Raw genomic sequence first — 27,282 nt, 5'->3', positions numbered from 1 at the left:
ACCTGTCCCCTCTAGTTCTTAATTCTCCAACCTGGGAAAAAGACTGAGTGTATTAACCCTGTCTCTGCACCTCATACACTCCGATGAGATCACCCCTCATCCTCCAACATTATGATGAATAAAGTCCCAGCCTGCCCAACCTCCCTCCATAACTTAGACCCTCAAGTCAGGGCAAAATCCTCATAAATTCCTCTGCACTCTCTCTATTTAATGGTATCATTCCAATAATAGGGTGAGCAAAACTGAACACAATGCTCCAAATGTGACCTCACCAATCTCTACAAGAACTTCCCTCCTCTTGTACTCAGAGCACTGACTGTGGGGCCTCACTGAATGACATTTACCCCACGTGAGTACTGATAATTCCCTCCTTACCTCCACAGGCGTCGTACCATCCTCGGCGTTGACCCGAGGGTCGGCTCCGCTCTGTAATAGAGTCTGAACAGCAGCAACATGGCCCCCAAATGCTGCGCGGTACAGAGGGGTCCGTCCGTACGCACCCTACCACAGACAGCAGGATCAGTCCGTGTGTATACATAAACACACGCCACCTGCACACTCACTATCCACACATACGTACACTCATAAACACATGCCTGCATACACACAGACATGCATACTTACACATACACGCATGCACATAAACACACGTACAGGCAGATGCATTGATAAACAAACACACACACACACAGTAACAAAGAAAGAAAATACAATTATAGTTGCAGACATAAATGACGGGGAACCTCCAGAGTATGGGATCCACTGAGACCACGAGATGCACCAGGGCACCCTCTGAGAGTGTGCAGCGTATACAGGCACATCTAGAACATGGCACGGTGTGCTGGAGGAAAGTTGGGAACATGCAGAGGGTTAACACGGGGAGTCCCTCAAAAGATAATTGCCAGGCTAATTTTTGAACTACGGTCCTAAACTGTGGAACTCAATACCTAAAACTATAAGGGAAGAAATCTCAGTTGACACCTTTAAACATCAGCTAAAAACCTATTTATTTAACTGTGCTTTTAATTAACATAAATTTGTTTTTTTATGTTCATGTTTATTTTTATTTGATTTTCATGTTTGTACTTTATCCCATTGTAAAGCAATTTGAATTACATTATTTGTATGAAAAGTTCTCGATAAATGAAGTTACTATTATTAATATTAATACTACTACATGGGTACATGAGAACACAGCGAGTACAGACCCAGAGCCATCAAACGTTTCTTGTACGATAACCCTTTCATTCCCGGAATCATCCTTGTGAACCTCCTCTGAACCCTCTCCAATGCCAGCACATCTTTTCATAGATGAGGAGCCCAAAACTGTTCACAATACTCAAGGTGAGGCCTCACCAGTGCCTTATAAAGCCTCAGAATCACATCCCTGCTCTTGTATTCCAGACCTCTTGAAATGAATCCTAACATTCCATTTGCCATCCTCACCACTGACCTTGCCTGCAAGTTAACCTTTAGGGTGTTCTGCATGAGGACTTTCAAGTCTTTTGCAACTCAAATATTTTCATTTGTCACTCTCATGGCCATTCTCCTAATCTGCCTAAGTCCTTCTGCAGCTTGTTTCCTCAACACTACCTGCCCCTCCACCAATCTTTGTAACAAAGCCATCTATTCCATGAACTAAATCACTGATATACAGCATAAAAAGAAGCAGTCCCAACACCGACCCCTGCGGAACACCACTGGTCACTGGTAACCAACCAGAAGAGGATCCTTTTATTCCCACGAGCTGCCTCCGACCAACAGCCAATGCTCTAACCGTGCCAGTAAGTTTTCTGTGATACCATAGGCTCTTAACTTCATATGTGGCACCTTGTCAAAGGCCTTCTGAAAGTCCACATATACAACATCCACTGCATTCCCATTATCTATCCTATTTGTAATCTCTTCAAAGAATTCCAACAGGTTCATCAGGCAAGATTTTCCCTTGAGGAAACCATGCTGACTCTGTCCTATCTTGTCCTGTGTCACCAAGTACTCCATAACCTCATCCTTAACAACTAACTCCAATATCTTTCCAACCACTGAAGTCAGACCGCTACCTCTATCAGAACCCTATGGTGCAGTTCATCTGGCCCAGGTGACTTTTGTACCTTAGGTCTTTCAGCTTTATCGGCACCTTCTCCCTTGTAATGTAGTAACTGCACTCACTTCTTTTCCCTCACACCCTTCAACATCTGGCACACCACTTGAGTCTTTCACCATGAACACTGATGCAAAATATTCATTTAGTTCATCCACCATCTCTTTGGCCCTCATTATTATTTCTCTGGCCTCTTTTTCTTGCGGCCCGATATCCACTCTCATCTCTCTTTTATTTCTTACATACTTGAAAAAGCTTTTACTATCCACTTTGATATTGTCTGCAAGCTTGCTTTCATATTTCATCTTTCCCCTCTTAATGATTCTTTTCTTTGCTCTGTGTAGGGTTTTAAAAGCTTTCCAATCCTGTCATCCCACTAATTTTTGCTTTGTTGTATGCCCACTCTTTTGTTTTTACATTAGCTTTGACTTCCCTTGTCAGCCACAGTTGTACTATTTTACCATTTGGGTATTTTTTTGTTTTTGGAATACATCCATCCTGCACCTTCCTAATTTTTCCTATAAATTCATGCCACTGCTGCTCTGCTGTCATCCCTGCCAACATCTCCTTCCAATTTACTTCAGCCAACTCCTCTCTCATACCACTGTAATTTCCTTTACTCCACTGAAATCCTGCTACGTCAGACTTTACTTTCTCTCTATCAAATTTCAAGTTGAACTCAGTCATATTGTGATCATTGTCTCCTAGGGGTTCTTTTACCTTCAGCTCCCTAATCACCTCCTGTTCATTACAGAACACCCAGTTCAGTCTACCTGATCCTCTTGTTGGCATTCAACAAACTCACTCTCTTGAGATCGATTACCAACCTGATTTTCCCAATCAACCTGCATATTAAAATCTCCCATGACGACCATAACATTGTCCTTTTGACATGCCTTTTCTATCTCCTGTTGTGATCTGTCGTCCACATCCCAGCTACTGTTGGGAGGCTTGTATCTAACTGCCATCGGGGTCCTTTTATCCTTGCAGTTTCTTATCTCAACCCACAAGCATTCAATATCTTCCAATCCTATGTTACATCTTTCTACTGATTTGATGCCATTCTTCACCAGTAGAACCACACCACCCCCTGTGCCTACCTTCCTATCCCTCCAATATAACATGTAACCTTGGACATTCAGCTCCCAACTACAACCATCCTTCAACTACAAACATGTGTTGAGTGATGTGGTCCCTTAATCACTGTGGTGCAGGGACGAGGAATGGTGATCCTGAAACCCTGTAATCTGGCCCTCTTCTCCCATGTTACCTTTGAATTGGGATTGGCTCCTTTCTCGATCAGGTATTTGATGGCACTGGGATGCCCGCCACCAGCTGCCTCTGACAAGGGTGTGTTTCCATGGGCATCGGTGCAGTCCACCATGTCTAGCTGGTGACGTCGTCTCAGCACCTGCCCTATCTGGTCAAAGGCCACTCCATTCTTCGTATCCAACTCAGAAACCTGTGGGAGGAGGAAGCAGTCCATGAATACCCTCACTTTTGATTTATCAGGCCCCATCCTAATCCCTTTGCTCCCAAAGAATTCAGCACAGGAACAGGCCCTTTGGCACATAACGTTACCCATTTCATAGAACATTACAGCACAGTACAGACCCCTTGGCCCATAACGTTACTCATTTCATAGAACATTACATCACAGTACAGACCCCTTGGCCCATAACATTACTCATTTCATAGAACATTACATCACAGTACAGACCCCTTGGCCCATAACGTTACCCATTTCGTAGAACATTACAGCACAGTACAGACCCCTTGGCCCATAACGTTACTCGTTTCATAGAACATTACAGCACAGTACAGACCCCTTGGCCCATAACGTTACTCATTTCATAGAACATTACATCACAGTACAGACCCCTTGGCCCATAACGTTACCCATTTCGTAGAACATTACAGCACAGTACAGACCCCTTGGCCCATAACGTTACTCATTTCATAGAACATTACATCACAGTACAGACCCCTTGGCCCATAACGTTACTCATTTCATAGAACATTACATCACAGTACAGACCCCTTGGCCCATAACGTTACTCATTTCATAGAACATTACAGCACAGTACAGACCCCTTGGCCCATAACGTTACTCATTTCATAGAACATTACATCACAGTACAGACCCCTTGGCCCATAACGTTACTCATTTCGTAGAACATTACATCACAGTACAGACCCCTTGGCCCATAACGTTACCCATTTCGTAGAACATTACATCACAGTACAGACCCCTTGGCCCATAACGTTACCCATTTCGTAGAACATTACATCACAGTACAGACCCCTTGGCCCATAACGTTACCCATTTCGTAGAACATTACATCACAGTACAGACCCCTTGGCCCATAACGTTACCCATTTCGTAGAACATTACATCACAGTACAGACACTTTGGTCCATGATGTTGTGTCGACATATTAACGATCAATCTTATCCTTCCATTCCATATAACCCTCCATTTTTTATTATCCTTGTGCTTATCTGAGATTCATTTAAATGTCCCTCATGTTTCTGCCTCTAGCATTATCTCTGGTAGTTCATTCCATGTAGCTACCACTCTCTGTGTTAAAGAAATGTACCTCTGACATTCCCCCTCTACTCTCCTCCAATCACCTTAAAATTATGATCCCCTCGAATTCGACATTCCTGCTCTGGGAAAAAGTCTCTGGCTGTCCTCTTAATTTATACCTTTTAAGGGAGCTAGGGCTTTACTCTTTGGAGAGAAGGAGGATGAGAGGAGACATGATAGAGGTGTACAAGATAATAAGAGGAATAGATAGAGTGGATAGCCAGCGCCTCTTCCCCAGGGCACCACTGCTCAATACAAGAGGACATGGCTTTAAGGTAAGGGGTGGGAAGTTCAAGGGGGATATTAGAGGAAGGTTTTTTACTCAGAGAGTGGTTGGTGTGTGGAATGCACTGCCCGAGTCAGTGGTGGAGGCAGATACACTAGTGAAGTTTAAGAGACTACTAGACAGGTATATGGAGGAATTTAAGGTGGGGGGTTATATGGGAGGCAGGGTTTGAGGGTTGGCACAACATTGTAGGCCGAAGGGCCTGTACTGTGCTGTACTATTCTATGTTCTATGTTATCATCTTGTACACCTCTATCAAGTCACCTTTCGATCTCTTGGACCACAAAATGAAAAGCCCTAGTTCACTCAGCCTATCCTCATAAGACATGCTCTCCAAACCAGGCAGCATCCTGGTAAATCTCTTCTGCACCCTCTCCAATGCTTCCACATCCTTCCTATAAAGAGGCGACCAGAACTGAACACAAGAGTGGTCTAAGCAGGATTTTATACAGCTACAACATTACTGCCTGGCTCTTGAACTCAATTCCCCAACTAATGAAGTAACACACCATGCACCTTAACAACCCTATCAACTTGCTTGGCAGCTAATTAAACTGACCATGTTTGTTTATCTGCCTCAGTCAGTCAGTGGGTGCCGTCCCGAATCCGGGGTTGGCGGCTATGCACCTCCATCTTCTTCCATCTTGCGACAGCACCGAGTACAGCCTCTCCTCCAGCTTGTTCTCGCTGGCTGTCTTGACACCTTGGGCAGGTCCAGGCACACGGTGCAGCGCCCAAGTTCATCACGTCTCTTCTAACTAGGTGCATAGCATACGATTCGTAGATACGTGGTGAGGCTTTAATCTCTTCCACGGAAGATGGCCGTTGGCTCACAAGGAGCTCATCCGCCCTTTGTCAGGTCTTGTTTTTTTTAGTCCTGCTGGGTGTCCTCAGACCCTCCTCACCAGACTAAGTCCGGTGGGGCAGCCGGCCCAAGTTGCCGACCGCTCAACCACGGCCCCCTACACAATTATCTGTCTACACAATGTCCATATCACTTCATTCTCCACACATTCATGAGCCTATCTAATAACTGTGTAAATACTTCTATAGCATCTGCCTCTACCACCACCCCTGGTAGCACATTCCAGGTACCCGTCACTTGCACATCTCCTTTGTATTTACCCCCTCCCACCTTCAATGCATATCCTCTCATATTAGACCCTTCAACCCTGGGATAAAGATATTGGCTGCCTGTGCCTCTCAGAGTTATGTAAACCTCTATCAGATCTCCCATCAGCACGTGCTATTTCAGAGAAAATGACCCAAAGTTTTCCAGCCTCTCCTTCTTAGTTTGTATTCCCTCATCCTCCCCTTACTGAAGTCCACATTCAATGCTTTGGTCTTACTGGCGTTGAATATCAGGTTGGTGCTACCAAGCTGAGATATCTTGCTCCTGGTACCCTGTCATCTCTATGAGATTCTGCAACAATAGTTGCATCTTCAGCAAATTAATAGATTGCACTTGAGCTATACCTAGCCACACAGTCATGAGTATAGAGGGAGTAGAGCAGTGCACTAAGCACACATCCCTGAGGTGCACTAGTGTTGATCATAAACGAGGAGGAGATATTATTACCAATTTGCACAGATCGTGGTCTTCTGGTTTGGAAGTCAAGGACCCAATTGGAGAGGGAGGTACAGAGGCCCAGGTTCTGTAACTTATCGATCAGGATTTTGGGAATGATGATGTTAAATGCTGAGCTGTAGTTGATGAGCAACATTCTGACAGAGGTATTTGCATTGTCCAGGTGATCTAAGGCTGTGTAAAGAGCCATTGAGATTGCAGCTGCCGTTTTCCTATTGTGGCGATAGGCAAATTACAGTGGGTCCAGGTCTTTGCTGAGGCAGGTGTTGATTCTAGTCATAATCAACCTCTCAAAGCATTTCATCTCCGTAGATGTGAGTGCTACTAGATGATTGTCACTGAGGCAATTCACTCTATTCTTCTTAGGCACTGGTATAATGTTGCCCTTTTGAAGTCACCTGACGAAGGGTCTCGGCCCGAAACGTCGACTGTACCTCTTCCTAGAGATGCTGCCTGGCCTGCTGCGTTCACTAGCAACTTTGATGTGTGTTGCTTGAAATTCCAGCATCTGCAGAATTCCTTGTGTTTGCATGACCATGAAGCCTTGTGCGGGCACCTGTGTGCGCATGCGCGTACATGCTGATTTTTTGCCCCCACAAATCGGTTTTGCCCTCATCTTCCCGACTATACTGTACATACATTATTTCTACTTTATATAGGCTGTGTATTTATCATATCATTCCTGCTTTTACTATATGTTAGTGTTATTTTATGTTTTATGTCTTATTTGTTAGGTTATTTTTTGGTTCTGGGAATGCTCAAAAATGTTTCCCATATAAATTAATGGGAATTGCTTCTTCACTTCATGCCATTTCGGCACGAAAAGTTTCATAGGAACGCTCTACCTTAGCAGGGGAAATATGGGACAAGGGCGGTCCTGTATAGGGCAAACCAATTTAGCCCAATATACGGGATGTTCCGGCTAATACGGGACAGTTGGCAACCCTATGTTCAAGTTCAACAGTGCGTGATGGAATGAGGAAAGGTGCAGCTGACTCATATAGTTTCTTCACGGCCCAGTAGCACATGCTTTGCGGCCCAGTGGTTGGGGACTGCTGCATGCAAGTGCTCCTGTGCTTCCCTTGTCTATACCTTCTTGGTCCTCACTGCTGGACTTCAGTCTCTGCCTATACTCAGGGAGCAGAAGTACAGCCAGGTGATCAGACTTTCCAAAGTGAGGGCGTGGAATAGCACGGTAGGCATTCTTGATGGTGGTATAACAGTGGTCCAGTGTGTTGTTTCCTCTGGTGCTACAAATGATTTATTGATAATAATTAGTGACTTTTTCCAGCTGATCTGGTTAAAATCACTCAAAATGATGGTGAAGGCGTCAAGGTGTGAAGTTTCGTTTGTACAATGATCACATCGTTCAGATCATCAAGAACCTGTTTGACATTGGCCTGAGGTGGAATGTACACTACTACAAAAAAGATCGCAGAAATCTCACATAGCAGGTAAAATCGCCGACACTTAATTGCAAGCTATTCCAGGTCTGATGAGCTGAATTGGGACATCACTGACATATTTGTGCACCAAGAGGAATTTACTATGAGGCAGACACCTCCTTCTCTGCTTTTCCAAGACTCGACAATCCTATCCTGACTCTGTATATGATGAGTTCAGCACAGAAGGGGTTAACCCGCATGGTAAGACTCTTGGCAGTGTGGAGGATCAGAGGGACCTCAGGTTCTGAGTCCATAGGACACTCAAAGCAGCTGCGCAGGTTGACTCTGTGGTTAAGAAGGCATACGCTGTATTGGCCTTCATCAATCGTGGAATTGAATTTAGGAGCCGAGAGGTAAGATTGCAGCAATCTAGGGCCCTGGTCAGACCCCACTTGGAGTACTGTACTCAGTTCTGGTTGCCTCGCTACAGGAAGGATGTGGAAATCATAGAAAGGGTGCAGAGGGGATTTACAAGGATGTTGCCTGGATTGGGGAGCATGCCTTATGAAGACAGGTTGAGTGAACTCGGCCTTTACTCCTCGGAGCGATGAACGATGAGAGGTGACCTGATAGAGGTGTGTAAGATGATGAGAGGCATTGATCGTGTGGATAGTCAGAGGCTTTTTCCCAGGGCTGAGATGGCTGCCACAAGAGGACACATGTTTAAGGTGCTGGGGAGTAGGTACAGAGGAGATGTCAGGGGTAAGTCTTTTACTCAAAGAGTGGTTAGTGCGTGGAATGGGCTGCCGGCAACTATGGTGGAGGTGGATATGATAAGGTCTTTTAAGAGACTTTTGGATAGGTACATGGAGCTTAGAAAAACAGAAGGCTATGGGTAACCCTCATTATTTCTAAGGTAGGGACATGTTCGGCACAACTTTGTTGGCCGAAGGGCCTGTATTGTGCTGTAGGTTTTTTATGTTTCTATGTTTCTATGGATTCCGTGAAGCAGAGGACATGCACTGTCCTCTGTCACCCTCGCTCCACTCTCTCACTCCACCACACCTCTGTCACCCCGCAATCCTCTCTCACACCACCACACCTCCGTCACCCCAATCCTCTCTCTCACCCCACCACACCGCTGTCACCGCCAATCCTCTCACTCCACCACACCTCTGCCACCCCCACTCCCCTCTCTCATCCCACCACACCTCTGTCACCCCCACTCCCCACTCTCATCCCAACACACCTCTGTCACCCCCAATCCTCTTTCACCCCACCACACCTCTGCCAACCCCACTCCCCTCTCTCATCCCACCACACCTCTGTCAACCCCAATCCTCTCTCACCCCACCACACCTCTGTCACCCCACTCCCCTCTCTCACTCCACCACACCTCTGTCAACCCCACTCCACTCTCTCAATCCCACCACACCTGTCACACCCAATCCTCTCTCACCCCACCACACCTCTGTCACCCCAATCCTCTCTCACTCCACCACACCTCTGTCAACCCCACTCCACTCTCTCAATCCCACCACACCTGTCACACCCAATCCTCTCTCACCCCACCACACCTCTGTCACCCCCAATCCTCTCTCACTCCACCACACCTCTGTCAACCCCACTCCCCTCTCTCAATCCCACCACACCTGTCACACCCAATCCTCTCTCACTCCACCACACCTCTGTCACCCCCACTCCCCTCTCTCACCCCACCACACCTCTGTCACCCCCACTCCCCTCTCTCACCCCACCACACCTCTGTCACCCCCAATCCTCTCTCTCACCCCACCACACCTCTGTCACTCCCAATCCTCTCTCACACCACCACACCTCTGTCACCCCCACTCCCCTCTCTCACCTCACCACATCTATGTCAGCCCCAATCCCTCTCTCACTCCACCACACCTCTGTCACCCCCAATCCTCTCTCACCCCACCACACCTCTGTCACCCCCAATCCTCTCTCACCCCACCACACCTCTGTCACCCCCACTCCCCTCTCTCACCCCACCACACCTCTGTCACCCCCAATCCTCTCTCACCCCACCACACCTCTGTCACCCCCACTCCCCTCTCTCACTCCACCACACCTCTGTCACCCCACTCCCCTCTCTCACCCCACCACACCACTGTCACCCCCAATCCTCTCTCACTCCACCACACCTCTGTCAACCCCACTCCACTCTCTCAATCCCACCACACCTGTCATCCCCAATCCTCTCTCACTCCACCACACCTCTGTCACCCCCACTCCTCTCTCACCCCACCACACCTCCATCACCCCCAATCCTCTCTCTCACCCCACCACACCTCTGTTACCCCCACTCCCCTCTCTCACCTCATCACACCTCTGTCACCCCCAATCCTCTCTCACTCCACCACACCTCTGTCACCCCCACTCCCCTCTCTCACTCCCACCACACCTCTGTCAACCCCACTCCCCTCTCTCACTCCACCACACCTCTGTCACCCCCAATCCTCTCTCACCCCACCACACCTCTGCCACCCCCACTCCCCTCTCTCAATCCCACCACACCTCTGTCACCCCCACTCCCCTCTCTCAATCCCACCACACCTCTGTCACCCCAATCCTCTCTCACTCCACCACACTTCTGTCACCCCCAATCCTCTCTCACCCCACCACACCTCTGTCACCCCCACTCCCCTCTCTCACTCCACCACACCTCTGTCACCCCCAATCCCCTCTCACTCCACCACACCTCTGTCACCCCCACTCCCCTCTCTCACCTCACCACACCTCTGTCACCCCCAATCCTCTCTCACTCCACCACACCTCTGTCACCCCCACTCCTCTCTCACTCCACCACACCTCTGTCAGCCCCAATCCTCTCTCACCCCACCACACCTCTGTCACCCCCAATCCTCTCTCACTCCACCACACCTCTGTCACCCCCAATCCTCTCTCACTCCACCACACCTCTGTCAACCCCACTCCCCTCTCTCAATCCCACCACACCTGTCACACCCAATCCTCTCTCACACCACCACACCTCTGTCACCCCCAATCCTCTCTCACTCCACCACACCTCTGTCACCCCCACTCCCCTCTCTCACCCCCACTCCCCTCTCTCACCCCACCACACCTCTGTCACCCCCAATCCCCTCTCTCACCCCACCACACCTGTCACCCCCAATCCTCTCTCACTCCACCACACCTCTGTCAACCCCACTCCACTCTCTCAATCCCACCACACCTGTCACACCCAATCCTCTCTCACTCCACCACACCTCTGTCACCCCCAATCCTCTCTCACCCCACCACACCTCTGTCACCCCCACTCCTCTCTCTCACCCCACCACACCTCTGTTACCCCCACTCCCCTCTCTCACCTCACCACATCTATGTCAGCCCCAATCCTCTCTCACTCCACCACACCTCTGTCACCCCCACTCCTCTCTCACCCCACCACACCTCTGTCACCCCCAATCCTCTCTCTCACTCCACCACACCTCTGTCACCCCCACTCCCCTCTCTCACTCCACCACACCTCTGTCACCCCCAATCCTCTCTCACCCCACCACACCTCTGTCACCCCCACTCCTCTCTCACCCCACACACCTCTGTCACCCCCACTCCTCTCTCACCCCACCACACCTCTGTCACCCCCAATCCTCTCTCAACACCACCACACCTCTGTCACCCCCAATCCTCTCTCACTCCACCACACCTCTGTCACCCCCAATCCTCTCTCACTCCACCACACCTCTGTCAGCCCCAATCCTCTCTCACCTCACCACACCTCTGCCACCCCCACTCCCCTCTCTCAATCCCACCACACCTCTGTCACCCCCAATCCTCTCTCACTCCACCACACTTCTGTCACACCCAATCCTCTCTCACCCCACCACACCTCTGTCACCCCCACTCCTCTCTCACCCCACCACACCTCTGTCACCCCCACTCCTCTCTCACCCCACCACACCTCTGTCACCCCCAATCCTCTCTCAACCCCACCACACCTCTGTCACCCCCAATCCTCTCTCACCCCACCACACCTCTGTCACCCCCAATCCTCTCTCACCCCACCACACCTCTGTCACCCCCAATCCTCTCTCACTCCACCACACCTCTGTCACCCCCAATCCTCTCTCACCCCACCACACCTCTGTCACCCCCAATCCTCTCTCACCCCACCACACCTCTGTCACCCCCACTCCCCTCTCTCACCCCACCACACCTCTGTCACCCCCAATCCTCTCTCTCACCCCACCACACCTCTGTCACCCCCACTCCCCTCTCTCACCCCACCACACCTCTGTCACCCCCACTCCCCTCTCTCAATCCCACCACACCTGTCACACCCAATCCTCTCTCACCCCACCACACCTCTGTCACCCCCAATCCTCTCTCTCACTCCACCACACCTCTGTCACCCCCACTCCCCTCTCTCACTCCACCACACCTCTGTCACCCCCACTCCTCTCTCTCACCCCACCACACCTCTGTCACCCCCAATCCTCTCTCACACCACCACACCTCTGTCACCCCCACTCCTCTCTCTCACCCCACCACACCTCTGTCACCCCCAATCCTCTCTCACCCCACCACACCTCTGTCACCCCCACTCCCCTCTCTCACCCCACCACACCTCTGTCACCCCCAATCCTCTCTCACTCCACCACACTTCTGTCACACCCAATCCTCTCTCACCCCACCACACCTCTGTCACCCCCACTCCCCTCGCTCACCCCACCACACCTCTGTCACCCCCAATCCTCTCACTCCACCACACCTCTGTCACCCCCAATCCTCTCTCACTCCACCACACCTCTGTCACCCCCAATCCTCTCTCACCTCACCACACCTCTGTCACCCCCAATCCTCTCTCACTCCACCACACCTCTGTCACCCCACTCCTCTCTCACCCCACCACACCTCTGTCACCCCCACTCCTCTCTCTCCACCACACCTCTGTCACCCCCAATCCTCTCTCACCCCACCACACCTCTGTCACCCCCACTCCTCTCTCACCCCACCACACCTCTGCCACCCCCACTCCCCTCTCTCAATCCCACCACACCTCTGTCACCCCCAATCCTCTCTCACCCCACCACACCTCTGTCACCCCCAATCCTCTCTCACTCCACCACACCTCTGTCACCCCCAATCCCCTCTCTCACTCCACCACACCTCTGTCACCCCCAATCCTCTCTCACCCCACCACACCTCTGTCACCCCCACTCCCCTCTCTCACCCCACCACACCTCTGTCACCCCTACTCCTCTCTCACCCAACCACACATCTGTCACCCTCAATCCTCTCTCACACCACCACACCTCTGTCACCCCCAATCCTCTCTCACACCACCACACTTCTGTCACACCCAATCCTCTCTCACCCCACCACACCTCTGTCACCCCCACTCCCCTCTCTCACCCCACCACACCTCTGTCACCCCCACTCCCGTCTCTCCACCATACCTCTGTCACTCCCAATCCTCTCTCAACCCCACCACACCTCTGTCACCCCAATCCTCTCTCACCCTACCACATCTCTGTCACCCCCAATCCTCTCTCACTCCACCACACCTCTGTCACACCCAATCCTCTCTCACCCCACCACACCTCTGTCACCCCCACTCCCCTCGCTCACCCCACCACACCTCTGTCACCCCAATCCTCACTCACCCTACCACATTTCTGTCACCCCCAATCCTCTCTCACTCCACTACACCTGTCACCCCCACTCCCCTCTCTCAACCCCACCACACCTGTCACCCCCACTCCCCACCACACCTCTGTCACGCCAACTCCTTTCTCTCAACCCCACCACACCTCTGTCACCCCCAATCCTCTCTCATCCCACCACACCTCTGTCACCTCCACTCTCCTCTCTCACCCCACCACAGCTCTGTTACCTCCACTCCCCTCTCTCACCCCACCACACCTCTGTCACCCCCGCTCCCCTCTCTCCACCATACCTCTGTCACTCCCAATCCTCTCTCACCCCACCACACCTCTGTCACCCCCACTCCCCTCTCTCAATCCCACCACACCTCTGTCACCCCCACTCCCCTCTCTCACTCCACCACACCTCTGTCACCCCAATCGTCACTCACCCTACCACATTTCTGTCACCCCCAATCCTCTCTCACCCCACCACACCTGTCACCCCCACTCCCCTCTCTCACCCCACCACACCTCTGTCACCCCCACTCCCCACCACACCTCTGTCACGCCTACTCCTTTCTCTCACCCCACCACACCTGTCACCCCCAATCCTCTCTCAACCCCACACCTGTCACCCCCACTCTCTCACTCCACCACACCTCTGTCACCCCCAATCCTCTCTCACTCCACCACACCTCTGTCAACCCCACTCCCCTCTCTCAATCCCACCACACCTCTGTCACCCCCAATCCTCTCTCACCCCACCACACCTCTGTCACCCCCACTCCCCTCTCTCACTCCACCACACCTCTGTCACCCCCAATCCTCTCTCACTCCACCACACCTCTGTCACCCCCAATCCTCTCTCACCTCACCACACCTCTGTCACCCCCACTCCCCTCTCTCACCCCACCACACCTCTGTCACCCCCAATCCTCTCTCACCCCACCACACCTCTGTCACCCCCAATCCTCTCTCACTCCACCACACCTCTGTCACCCCCACTCCTCTCTCACCCCACCACACCTCTGTCACCCCCAATCCTCTCTCACCTCACCACACCTCTGTCACCCCCAATCCTCTCTCACCCCACCACACCTGTCACCCCCAATCCTCTCTCACCCCACCACACCTCTGTCACCCCCACTCCCCTCTCAATCCCACCACACCTCTGTCACCCCCAATCCTCTCTCACCCCACCACACCTCTGTCACGCCTACTCCTCTCTCTCACCCCGCCACACCTCTGTCACCCCCACTCCCCTCTCTCACCCCACCACAATTCTGTCACTCCCACTCCCCTCGCTCAATCCCACCACACCTCTGTCACCCCAATCCTCTCTCACCCCAACACACCTCTGTCACCCCCACACCTCTCTCACTCCACCACACCTCTGTCAGCCCCACTCCCCTCTCTCACCCACCACACCTCTGTCACCCCCAATCCTCTCTCACCCCACCACACCTCTGTCACCCCCACTCCCCTCTCTCACCCGACCATACATCTGTCACTCCCACTCCCCTGGCTCAATCCCACCACACCTCTGTCACCCCAATCCTCTCTCACCCCAGCACACCTCTGTCACCCCCACTCCTCTCTCTCACTCTACCACACCTCTGACAGCCCCACTCCCCTCTGTCACCCCCATTCCCTTCTCTCACCCCACCACACCTCTGTCACCCCCACTCCCCTCTCTCACCCCACCATACATCTGTCACTCCCACTCCCCTGGCTCAATCCCACCAAACCTCTGTCACCCCAATCCTCTCTCACCCCACCACACCTCTGTCACCCCCACTCCTCTCTCTCACTCCACCACACCTCTGACACCCCCACTCCCCTCTCTCACCCCCCACACCTCTGTCACCCCCAATCCTCTCTCACCCCACCACACCTCTGTCACCCCCACTCCCCTCTCTCACCCCACCATACATCTGTCACTCCCACTCCCCTGGCTCAATCCCACCACACCTCTGTCACCCCAATCCTCTCACCCCACCACACCTCTGTCACCCCCACTCCTCTCTCTCACTCCACCACACCTCTGACACCCCCACTCCCCTCTCTCACTCCACCACACCTCTGTCACCCCCAATCCTCTCTCACTCCACCACACCTCTGTCACCCCCAATCCTCTCTCACCCCACCACACCTCTGTCACCCCACTCCCCTCTCTCACCCCACCACACCTCTGTCACCCCCAATCCTCTCTCACTCCACCACACCTCTGTCACCCCCAATCCTCTCTCACCCCACCACACCTCTGTCACCCCCAATCCTCTCTCACACCACCACACCTCTGTCACCCCCAATCCTCTCTCACCCCACCACACCTCTGTCACCTCCACTCCCCTCTCTCACCCCACCACACCTCTGTCACCCCCGCTCCCGTCTCTCCACCATACCTCTGTCACTCCCAATCCTCTCTCAACCCCACCACACCTCTGTCACCCCAATCCTCTCTCACAACGCCACATCTCTGTCACCTCCACTTCTCTCTCACCCCACCACACCTCTGTCACCCCCAATCCTCTCTCACCCCACCACACCTCTGTCACCCCCACTCCCCTCGTCAACCCCAACACACCTCTGTCACCCCAATCCTCACTCACCCTACCACATTTCTGTCACCGCCAATCCTCTCTCACTCCACTACACCTGTCACCCCCACTCCCCTCTCTCAACCCCACCACACCTGTCACCCCCACTCCCCACCATACCTCTGTCACGCCAACTCCTTTCTCTCAACCCCACCGCACCTGTCACCCCCAATCCACTCTCACCCCACCACACCTCTGTCACCTCCACTCTCCTCTCTCACCCCACCACAGCTCTGTCACCCCCACTCCCCTCTCTCACCTCATCACACCTCTGTCACCCCCAATCCTCTCTCACTCCACCACACCTCTGTCACTCCCAATCCTCTCTCAACCCCACCACACCTCTGTCACCCCCACTCCCCTCTCTCAATCCCACCATACTTCTGTTAACCCCACTCCCCTCTCTCACTCCACCACACCTGTCACCCCCAATCCTCTCTCACCCCACCACACCTCTGTCACCCCCACTCCTCTCTCACCCCACCACACCTCTGTCACCCCCACTCCCCTCTCTCAATCCCACCACACCTCTGTCACCCCCACTCCCCTCTCTCACCTCACCACACCTCTGTCACCCCCAATCCTCTCTCACTCCACCACACCTCTATCACCCCCAATCCTCTCTCACCCCACCACACCTCTGTCACCCCCACTCCCCTCTCTCACCCCACCACACCTCTGTCACCCCCAATCCTCTCTCACCCCACCACACTTCTGTCACCCCCAATCCTCTCTCACCCCACCACACCTCTGTCACCCCCACTCCCCTCTCTCACTCCACCACACCTCTGTCACCCCCAATCCTCTCTCACCCCACCACACCTCTGTCACCCCCACTCCCCTCTCTCAATCCCACCACACCTCTGTCACCCCAATCCTCTCTCACCCCACCACACCTCTGTCACCCCCACTCCTCTCTCTCACTGCACCACATCTCTAACACCCCCACTCCCCCCTGTCACCCCCAATCCTCTCTCACCCCACCACACCTCTGTCACCCCCACTCCCCTCTCTCACCCCACCACACCTCTGTCACCCCCACTCCCCTCGCTCAATCACACCACACCTCTGTCACCCCCAATCCTCTCTCACCCCACCACACCTCTGTCACCCCCACTCCTCTCTCTCACTCCACCATACCTCTGACACCCCCACTCCCCTCTGTCACCACCATTCCCTTCTCTCACCCCACCACAGCTCTGTCACCCCCATTCCCCTCTCTCACCCCACCACACCTCTGTCACCCCCGCTTCCCTCTCTCCACCACACCTCTGTCACTCCCAATCCTCTCTCAACCCCACCACACCTCTGTCACCCCCACTCCCCTCTCTCAATCCCACCATACTTCTATCAACCCCACTCCCCTCTCTCACTCCACCACACCTCTGTCACCCCAATCGTCACTCACCCTACCACATTTCTGTCACCCCCAATCCTCTCTCACCCCACCACACCTCTGTCACCCCCACTCCCCTCTCTCACCCCACCACACCTGTCACCCCCACTCCCCACCACACCTCTGTCACGCCTACTCCTTTCTCTCAACCCCACCACACCTGTCACCCCCAATCCTCTCTCAACCCCACACCTGTCACCCCCACTCCCCCTCTCACTCCACCACTCCTCTGTCACCCCCAAACCTCTCTCACTCCACCACACATCTGTCACTCCCACTCCCCTCGCTCAATCCCACCACACCTCTGTCACCCCAATCCTCTCTCACCCCACCGCACCTCTGTCACCCCCACTCCCCTCTCTCACTCCACCACACCTCTGTCACCCCCAATCCTCTCTCAACACCACACCTCTGTCACCCCCAATCCTCTCTCACCCCACCACACCTCTGTCACCCCCACTCCCCTCTCTCACCCCACACACTCTGTCACCCCCAGTCCCCTCTCACCTCACCACACCTCTGTCACCCCCAATCCTCTCTCACTCCACCACACCTCTGTCACCCCTACTCCCCTCTCACCCAACCACACATCTGTCACCCTCAATCCTCTCTCACCCCACCACACTTCTGTCACCCCAATCCTCTCTCACCCCACTACACTTGTCACCCACAATCCTCTCTCACCCCACCATACATCTGTCACTCCCACTCCCCTGGCTCAATCCCACCACACCTCTGTCACCCCCAATCCTCTCTCCCCCACCACACCTCTGTCACCCCCACTCCTCTCTCTCACCCCACCACACCTCTGTCACCCCCACTCCCCTCTCTCACCCCACCACACATCTGTCACTCCCACTCCCCTCGCTCAATCCCACCACACCTCTGTCACCCCAATCCTCTCACCCCAGCACACCTCTGTCACCCCCACTCCTCTCTCTCACTCCACCACACCTCTGACAGCCCCACTCCCCTCTGTCACCCCCCTTTCCTTCTCTCACCCCACCACACCTCTGTCACCCCCACTCCCCTCTCTCACCCGACCATACATCTGTCACTCCCACTCCCCTGGCTCAATCCCACCACACCTCTGTCACCCCAATCCTCTCTCACCCCAGCACACCTCTGTCACCCCCACTCCTCTCTCTCACTCTACCACACCTCTGACAGCCCCACTCCCCTCTGTCACCCCCATTCCCTTCTCTCACCCCACCACACCTCTGTCACCCCCACTCCCCTCTCTCACCCCACCACACCTCTGTCACCCCCACTCCCCTCTCAATCCCACCACACCTCTGTCACCCCAATCCTCTCTCACCCCACCACACCTCTGTCACCCCCACTCCTCTCTCTCACTCCACCACACCTCTGACACCCCCACTCCCCTCTGTCACCCCCATTCCCTTCTCTCACCCCACCACACCTCTGTCACCCCCACTGCCCTCTCTCACCCCACCATACATCTGTCACTCCCACTCCCCTGGCTCAATCCCACCACACCTCTGTCACCCCCAATCCTCTCACCCTACCACACCTCGGTCACCCCCACTCCTCTCTCTCACTCCACCACACCTCTGACACCCCCACTCCCCTCTCTCACTCCACCACACCTCTTTCACCCCCAATCCCCACTCCCCACCACACCTCTTTCACCCCCAATCCCCACTCCCCACCACACCTCTGTCACCCCCTACTCCTCTCTCTCAACCCCACCACACCTCTGTCACCCCCAATCCTCTCTCACCCCACCACACCTGTCACCCCCAATCCTCTCTCACCCCACCACACCTCTGTCACCCCCAATCCTCTCTCACCCCACCACACCTCTGTCACCCCCAATCCTCTCTCACCCCACCACAACTCTGTCACCCCCAATCCTCTATCAACCCCACACCTCTATCACCCCGCTCCCGTCTCTCCACCACACCTCTGTCACTCCCAATCCTCTCTCAGCCCCACCACACCTCTGTCACCCCAATCCTCTCTCACAACGCCACATCTCTGTCACCTCCACTTCTCTCTCACCCCACCACACCTCTGTCACCCCCAATCCTCTCTCACCCCACCACACCTCTCACCCCCACTCCCCTCGTCAACCCCACCACACCTCTGTCACCCCAATCCTCACTCACCCTACCACATTTCTGTCACCCCCAATCCTCTCTCACTCCACTACACCTGTCACCCCCACTCCCCTCTCTCAACCCCACCACACCTGTCACCCCAACTCCCCACCATACCTCTGTCACGCCAACTCCTTCCTCTCAACCCCACCGCACCTGTCACCCCCAATCCACTCTCACCCCACCACACCTCTGTCACCTCCACTCTCCTCTCTCACCCCACCACAGCTCTGTCACCCCCATTCCCCTCTCTCACCCCACCACACCTCTGTCACCCCCGCTCCCCTCTCTCCACCACACCTCTGTCACTCCCAATCCTCTCTCAACCCCACCACACCTCTGTCAGTCCCACTCCCCTCTCTCAATCCCACCATACTTCTGTCAACCCCACTCCCCTCTCTCACTCCACCACACCTGTCACCCCAAATCCTCTCTCACCCCACTACACCTGTCACCCCCACTCCTCTCTCTCAACCCCACCACACTTCTGTCACCCCCACTCCCCCTCTCAATCCCACCACACCTCTATCACCCCCACTCCCCTCTCTCACCCCACCACACCTCTGTCACCCCCAATCCTCTCTCACAACGCCACACCTCTGTCACCCCCACTCCTCTCTCACCCCACCACACCTCTGCCACCCCCACTCCCCTCTCTCAATCCCACCACACCTCTGTCACCCCCAATCCTCTCTCACTCCACCACACTTCTGTCACACCCAATCCTCTCTCACCCCACCACACCTCTGTCACCCCCACTCCCCTCTCTCACTCCCACCACACCTCTGTCACCCCCAATCCTCTCTCACCCCACCACACCTCTGTCACCCCCACTCCCCTCGCTCAATCCCACCACACCTCTGTCACCCCAATCCTCTCTCACCCCACCACACCTCTGTCACCCCCACTCCTCTCTCTCACTGCACCACATCTCTAACACCCCCACTCCCCCCTGTCACCCCCATTCCCTTCTCTCACCCCACCACACCTCTGTCACCCCCACTCCCCTCTCTCACCCCACCACACATCTGTCACCCCCACTCCCCTCGCTCAATCCCACCACACCTCTGTCACCCCAATCCTCTCTCACCCCACCACACCTCTGTCACCCCCACACCTCTCTCTCACTCCACCACACCTCTGTCACCCCCACTCCCCTCTCTCACCCCACCACACCTCTGTCACCCCCAATCCTCTCTCACCCCACCACACCTCTGTCACCCCCACTCCCCTCTCTCACCCCACCACACCTCTGTCACCCCCACTCCCCTCGCTCAATCCCACCACACCTCTGTCACCCCCAGTCCTTTCTCACCCACCACACCTCTGTCACCCCCACTCCTCTCTCTCACTCCACCACACCTCTGACACCCCCACTCCCCTCTGTCACCCCCACTCCTCTCTCTCACTCCACCACACCTCTATCACCCCCAATCCTCTCTCACCCCACCACACCTCTGTCACCCCCACTCCCCAATCCCCACCACACCTCTGTCACGCCTACTCCTCTCTCTCACCCCGCCACACCTCTGTCACCCCCACTCCTCTCTCACCCCACCACACCTCTGTCACCCCCAATCCTCTCTCACCCCACCACACCTCTGTCACCCCCAATCCTCTCTCACCCCACCACACCTCTGTCACCCCCAATCCTCTATCAACCCCACACCTCTATCACCCCCAATCCTCTCTCACCCCACCACACCTCTGTCACCCCCGCTCCCGTCTCTCCACCACACCTCTGTCACTCCCAATCCTCTCTCAACCCCACCACACCTCTGTCACCCCAATCCTCTCTCACAACGCCACAACTCTGTCACCTCCACGTCTCTCTCACCCCACCACACCTCTGTCACCCCCACTCCCCTCGTCAACCCCACCACACCTCTGTCACCCCAATCCTCACTCACCCTACCACATTTCTGTCACCCCCAATCCTCTCTCACTCCACTACACCTGTCACCCCCACTCCCCTCTCTCAACCCCACCACACCTGTCACCCCCACTCCCCACCACACCTCTGTCACGCCAACTCCTTTCTCTCAACCCCACCGCACCTGTCACCCCCAATCCTCTCTCACCCCACCACACCTCTGTCACCTCCACTCTCCTCTCTCACCCCACCACAGCTCTGTCACCCCCACTCCCCTCTCTCACCCCACCACACCTCTGTCACCCCCACTCCCCTCTCTCAATCCCACCGTACTTCTGTCAACCCCACTCCCCTCTCTCATCCCACCACACATCTGTCACCCCAATCCTCTCTCACCCCACTTCACCTGTCATCCCCACTCCTCTCTCTCAAACCCACCACACCTCTGTCACCCCCACTCCCCCTCTCAATCCCACCACACCTCTATCACCCCAACTCCCCTCTCACACCCCACCACACCTCTGTCACCCCAATCCTCTCTCACAACGCCACATTTCTGTCACCTCCACTTCTCTCTCACCCCACCACACCTGTCACCCCCACTCCTCTCGTCAACCCCACCACACCTGTCACCCCAACTCCCCACCATACCTCTGTCACGCCAACTCCTTTCTCTCAACCCCACCGCACCTGTCACCCCCAATCCACTCTCACCCCACCACACCTCTGTCACCTCCACTCTCCTCTCTCACCCCACCACAGCTCTGTCACCCCATTCCCCTCTCTCACCCTACCACACCTCTGTCACCCCCGCTCCCCTCTCTCCACCACACCTCTGTCACTCCCAATCCTCTCTCAACCCCACCACACCTCTGTCAGTCCCACTCCTCTCTCTCAACCCCACCACACCTCTGTCACCCCCACTCCCCTCTCTCAACCCACCACACCTCTGTCACCCCAAACCTCTCTCACAACGCCACATCTCTGTCACCCCCACTTCTCTCTCACCCCACCACACCTCTGTCACCCCCACTCCCCTCGTCAACCCCACCACACCTCTGTCACCCCAATCCTCTCTCACCCCACCACATGTCTGTCACCCCCAATCCTCTCTCACCCCACCACACCTCTGTCACCCCCACTCCCCTCTCTCACTCCACCACACCTCTGTCACCCCCAAACCTCTCTCACCCCACCACACATCTGTCACTCCCACTCCCCTCGCTCAATCCCACCACACCTCTGTCACCCCAATCCTCTCTCACCCCACCACACCTCTGTCACCCCCACTCCTCTCTCACCTCCACCACACCTCTGACACCCCCACTCCCCCCTGTCACCCCCATTCCCTTCTCTCACCCCACCACACCTCTGTCACCCCCACTCCCCTCTCTCACCCCACCACACCTCTGTCACCCCCACTCCCCTCGCTCAATCCCACCACACCTCTGTCACCCCAATCCTCTCTCACCCCACCACACCTCTGTCACCCCCACTCCTCTCTCTCACTCCACCACACCTCTGACACCCCCACTCCCCTCTGTCACCCCCATTCCCTTCTCTCACCCCACCACACCTCTGTCACCCCCACTCCCCTCTCTCACCCCACCACACCTCTGTCACTCCCACTCCCCTCGCTCAATCCCACCACACCTCTGTCACCCCAATCCTCTCTCACCCCACCACACCTCTGTCACCCCCACTCCTCTCTCTCACTCCACCACACCTCTGTCACCCCCACTCCCCTCTCTCACTCCACCACACCTCTTTCACCCCCAATCCTCTCTCACCCCACCACACCTCTGTCACCCCCACTCCCCACTCCCCACCACACCTCTGTCACGCCTACTCCTCTCTCTCAACCCCACCACACCTCTGTTACCCCCAATCCTCTATCAACCCCACACCTCTGTCACCCCCAATCCTCTCTCACCCCACCACACCTGTCACCCCCAATCCTCTCTCACCCCACCACAACTCTGTCACCCCCAATCCTCTATCAACCCCACACCTCTATCACCCCCAATCCTCTCTCACCCCACCACACCTCTGTCACCCCCGCTCCCGTCTCTCCACCATACCTCTGTCACTCCCAATCCTCTCTCAACCCCACCACACCTCTGTCACTCCCAATCCTCTCTCAACCCCACCACACCTCTGTCACCTCCAATCCTCTCTCACCCCACCACACCTCTGTCACCCCCACTCCCCTCGTCAACCCCAACACACCTCTGTCACCCCAATCCTCACTCACCCTACCACATTTCTGTCACCCCCAATCCTCTCTCACTCCACTACACCTGTCACCCCCACTCCCCTCTCTCAACCCCACCACACCTGTCACCCCCACTCCCCACCACACCTCTGTCACGCCAACTCCTTTCTCTCAACCCCACCGCACCTGTCACCCCCAATCCTCTCTCACCCCACCACACCTCTGTCACCCCCACTCCCCTCTCTCACCCCACCACACCTCTGTCACCCCCAATCCTCTCTCACCCCACCACACCTCTGTCACCTCCACTCTCCTCTCTCACCCCACCACAGCTCTGTCACCCCCACTCCCCTCTCTCACCCCACCACACCTCTGTCACCCCCGCTCCCCTCTCTCACTCCACCACACCTCTGTCACTCCCAATCCTCTCTCAACCCCACCACACCTCTGTCACCCCCACTCCCCTCTCTCAATCCCACCACACCTCTGTCACCCCCACTCCCCTCTCTCACCCCACCACACCTCTGTCACCCCAATCCTCTCTCACAACACCACACCTCTGTCACCCCCACTTCTCTCTCACCCCACCACACCTCTGTCACCCCCACTCCCCTCTCAACCCCACCACACCTCTGTCACCCCAATCCTCACTCACCCTACCACATTTCTGTCACCGCCAATCCTCTCTCACCCCACCACACCTCTGTCACCCCCACTCCCTCTCTCACTCCACCACACCTCTGTCACCCCCAATCCTCTCTCACCCCACCACACATCTGTCACTCCCACTCCCCTCGCTCAATCCCACCACACCTCTGTCACCCCCAATCCTCTCTCACCCCACCACACCTCTGTCACCCCCACTCCTCTCTCTCACACCACCACACCTCTGTCACCCCCACTCCCCCCTGTCACCCCCATTCCCTTCTCTCACCCCACCACACCTCTGTCACCCCCACTCCCCTCTCTCACCCCACCACACCTCTGTCACCCCCACTCCCCTCGCTCAATCCCACCACACCTCTGTCACCCCAATCCTCTCACCTCACCACACCTCTGTCACCCCCACTCCTCTCTCTCACTTCACCACACCTCTGACACCCCCACTCCCCTCTGTCACCCCCATTCCCTTCTCTCACCCCACCACACCTCTGTCACCCCCACTCCCCTCTCTCACCCCACCACACATCTGTCACTCCCACTCCCCTCGCTCAATCCCACCACACCTCTGTCACCCCCAATCCTCTCTCACCCCACCACACCTCTGTCACCCCCACTCCTCTCTCTCACTCCACCACACCTCTGACACCCCCACTCCCCTCTCTCACTCCACCACACCTCTTTCACCCCCAATCCTCTCTCACCCCACCACACCTCTGTCACCCCCACTCCCCACTCCCCACCACACCTCTGTCACGCCTACTCCTCTCTCTCAACCCCACCACACCTCTGTTACCCCCAATCCTCTATCAACCCCACACCTCTGTCACCCCCAATCCTCTCTCACCCCACCACACCTCTGTCACCCCCAATCCTCTCTCACCCCACCACAACTCTGTCACCCCCAATCCTCTATCAACCCCACACCTCTATCACCCCCAATCCTCTCTCACCCCACCACACCTCTGTCACCCCCGCTCCCGTCTCTCCACCACACCTCTGTCACTCCCAATCCTCTCTCAACCCCAGCACACCTGTCACCCCAATCCTCTCTCACAACGCCACATCTCTGTCACCTCCACTTCTCTCTCACCCTACCACACCTCTGTCACCCCCACTCCCCTCGTCAACCCCACCACACCTCTGTCACCCCAATCCTCACTCACCCTACCACATTTCTGTCACCCCCAATCCTCTCTCACTCCACTACACCTGTCACCCCCACTCCCCTCTCTCAACCCCACCACACCTGTCACCCCCACTCCCCACCACACCTCTGTCACGCCAACTCCTTTCTCTCAACCCCACCGCACCTGTCACCCCCAATCCTCTCTCACCCCACCACACCTCTGTCACCTCCACTCTCCTCTCTCACCCCACCACAGCTCTGTCACCCCCATTCCCCTCTCTCAACCCCACCACACCTCTGTCACCCCCACTCCCCTCTCTCAACCCCACCGTACTTTTGTCAACCCCACTTCCCTCTCTCACTCCACCACACCTGTCACCCCGAATCCTCTCTCTCACTCCACCACACCTCTATCACCCCCACTCCCCTCTGTCATCCCACCACACATCTGTCACCCCCAATCCTCTCTCACCCCACTACACCTGTCACCCCCACTCCTCTCTCTCAACCCCACCACACCTCTGTCACCCCCACTCCCCCTCTCAATCCCACCACACCTCTATCACCCCCACTCCCCTCTCTCACCCCACCACACCTCTGTCACCCCAATCCTCTCTCACAACGCCACATCTCTGTCACCTCCACTTCTCTCTCACCCCACCACACCTCTGTCACCCCCACTCCCCTCGTCAACCCCACCACACCTCTGTCACCCCAATCGTCACTCACACTACCACATTTCTGTCACCCCCAATCCTCTCTCACCCCACCACACCTGTCACCCCCACTCCCCTCTCTCACCCCACCACACCTCTGTCACCCCCAATCCTCTCTCACCCCACCACACCTCTGTCACGCCTACTCCTTTCTCTCAACCCCACCACACCTCTGTCACCCCCACTCCCCTCTCTCAATCCCACCACACCTCTGTCACCCCCACTCCCCTCTCTCACTCCACCACAGCTCTGTCACCCCCAAACCTCTCTCACCCCACCATAACTCTGTCACCCCCACTCCCCTCTCTCACCTCACCACACCTCTGTCACCCCCAATCCTCTCTCACCCCACCACACCGCTGTCACCCCAATCCTCTCTCACCCCACCACATGTCTGTCACCCCAATCCTCTCTCAATCCCACCACACCTGTCACCCCCACTACCCTCCTTCAACCCCACCACACCTCTTTCACCCCCACTCCCCCTCTCAATCCCACCACACCTCTGTCACCCACACTCCCATCTCTCACTCCACCACACCTCTGTCACCCCCACTCGCCTCGCTCAACCCTACCACACCTCTGTCACCCCCACTCCCCTCTCTCAACCCCACCACACCTGTCACCCCGACTCCCCACCACCTCTGTCACACCTACTCCTCTCTCTCAACCCCACCACACATCTGTCACCCCAATCATCTATCAACCCCACACCTCTGTCACCCCCAATCCCCTCTCACTCCACCACACCTCTGTCACCCCCAATCCTCTCTCACCCCACACCTCTGTCACCCCCACTCCCCTCTCTCACTCCACCACACCTCTGTCACCCCAATCCTCTCTCAACACCACACCTCTGTCACCCCCAATCCTCTCTCACCCCACCACACCTCTGTCACCCCCACTCCCCTCTCTCACCCCACCACACATCTGTCACTCCCACTCCCCTCGCTCAATCCCACCACACCTCTGTCACCCCAATCC

General features: G+C 55.4%; 1 protein-coding gene across 1 annotated transcript in view; it reads right to left on the bottom strand.

Annotated features, from left to right (window-relative positions):
- The window catches only part of LOC134343691 (IQ motif and ankyrin repeat domain-containing protein 1-like), a 150,843-nt gene that overhangs the window by 49,796 nt on the left and 73,765 nt on the right, over positions 1-27,282 (bottom strand). Inside the window, exons 6-7 of the mRNA XM_063042445.1 lie at positions 3,372-3,563; positions 376-501 (exon numbers count right to left, since the gene is read on the bottom strand). Coding sequence (XP_062898515.1) covers positions 376-501; positions 3,372-3,563 — 318 coding nt within the window. The remainder of the gene's footprint in view (positions 1-375; positions 502-3,371; positions 3,564-27,282) is intronic.

Source organism: Mobula hypostoma, chromosome 3 (assembly GCF_963921235.1).
Source record: "Mobula hypostoma chromosome 3, sMobHyp1.1, whole genome shotgun sequence".
NCBI lineage: Eukaryota > Metazoa > Chordata > Chondrichthyes > Myliobatiformes > Myliobatidae > Mobula > Mobula hypostoma.
The sequence above is the reverse complement of the archived record's forward strand: the minus strand, read 5'-3'. Positions and strand labels throughout refer to the sequence as shown.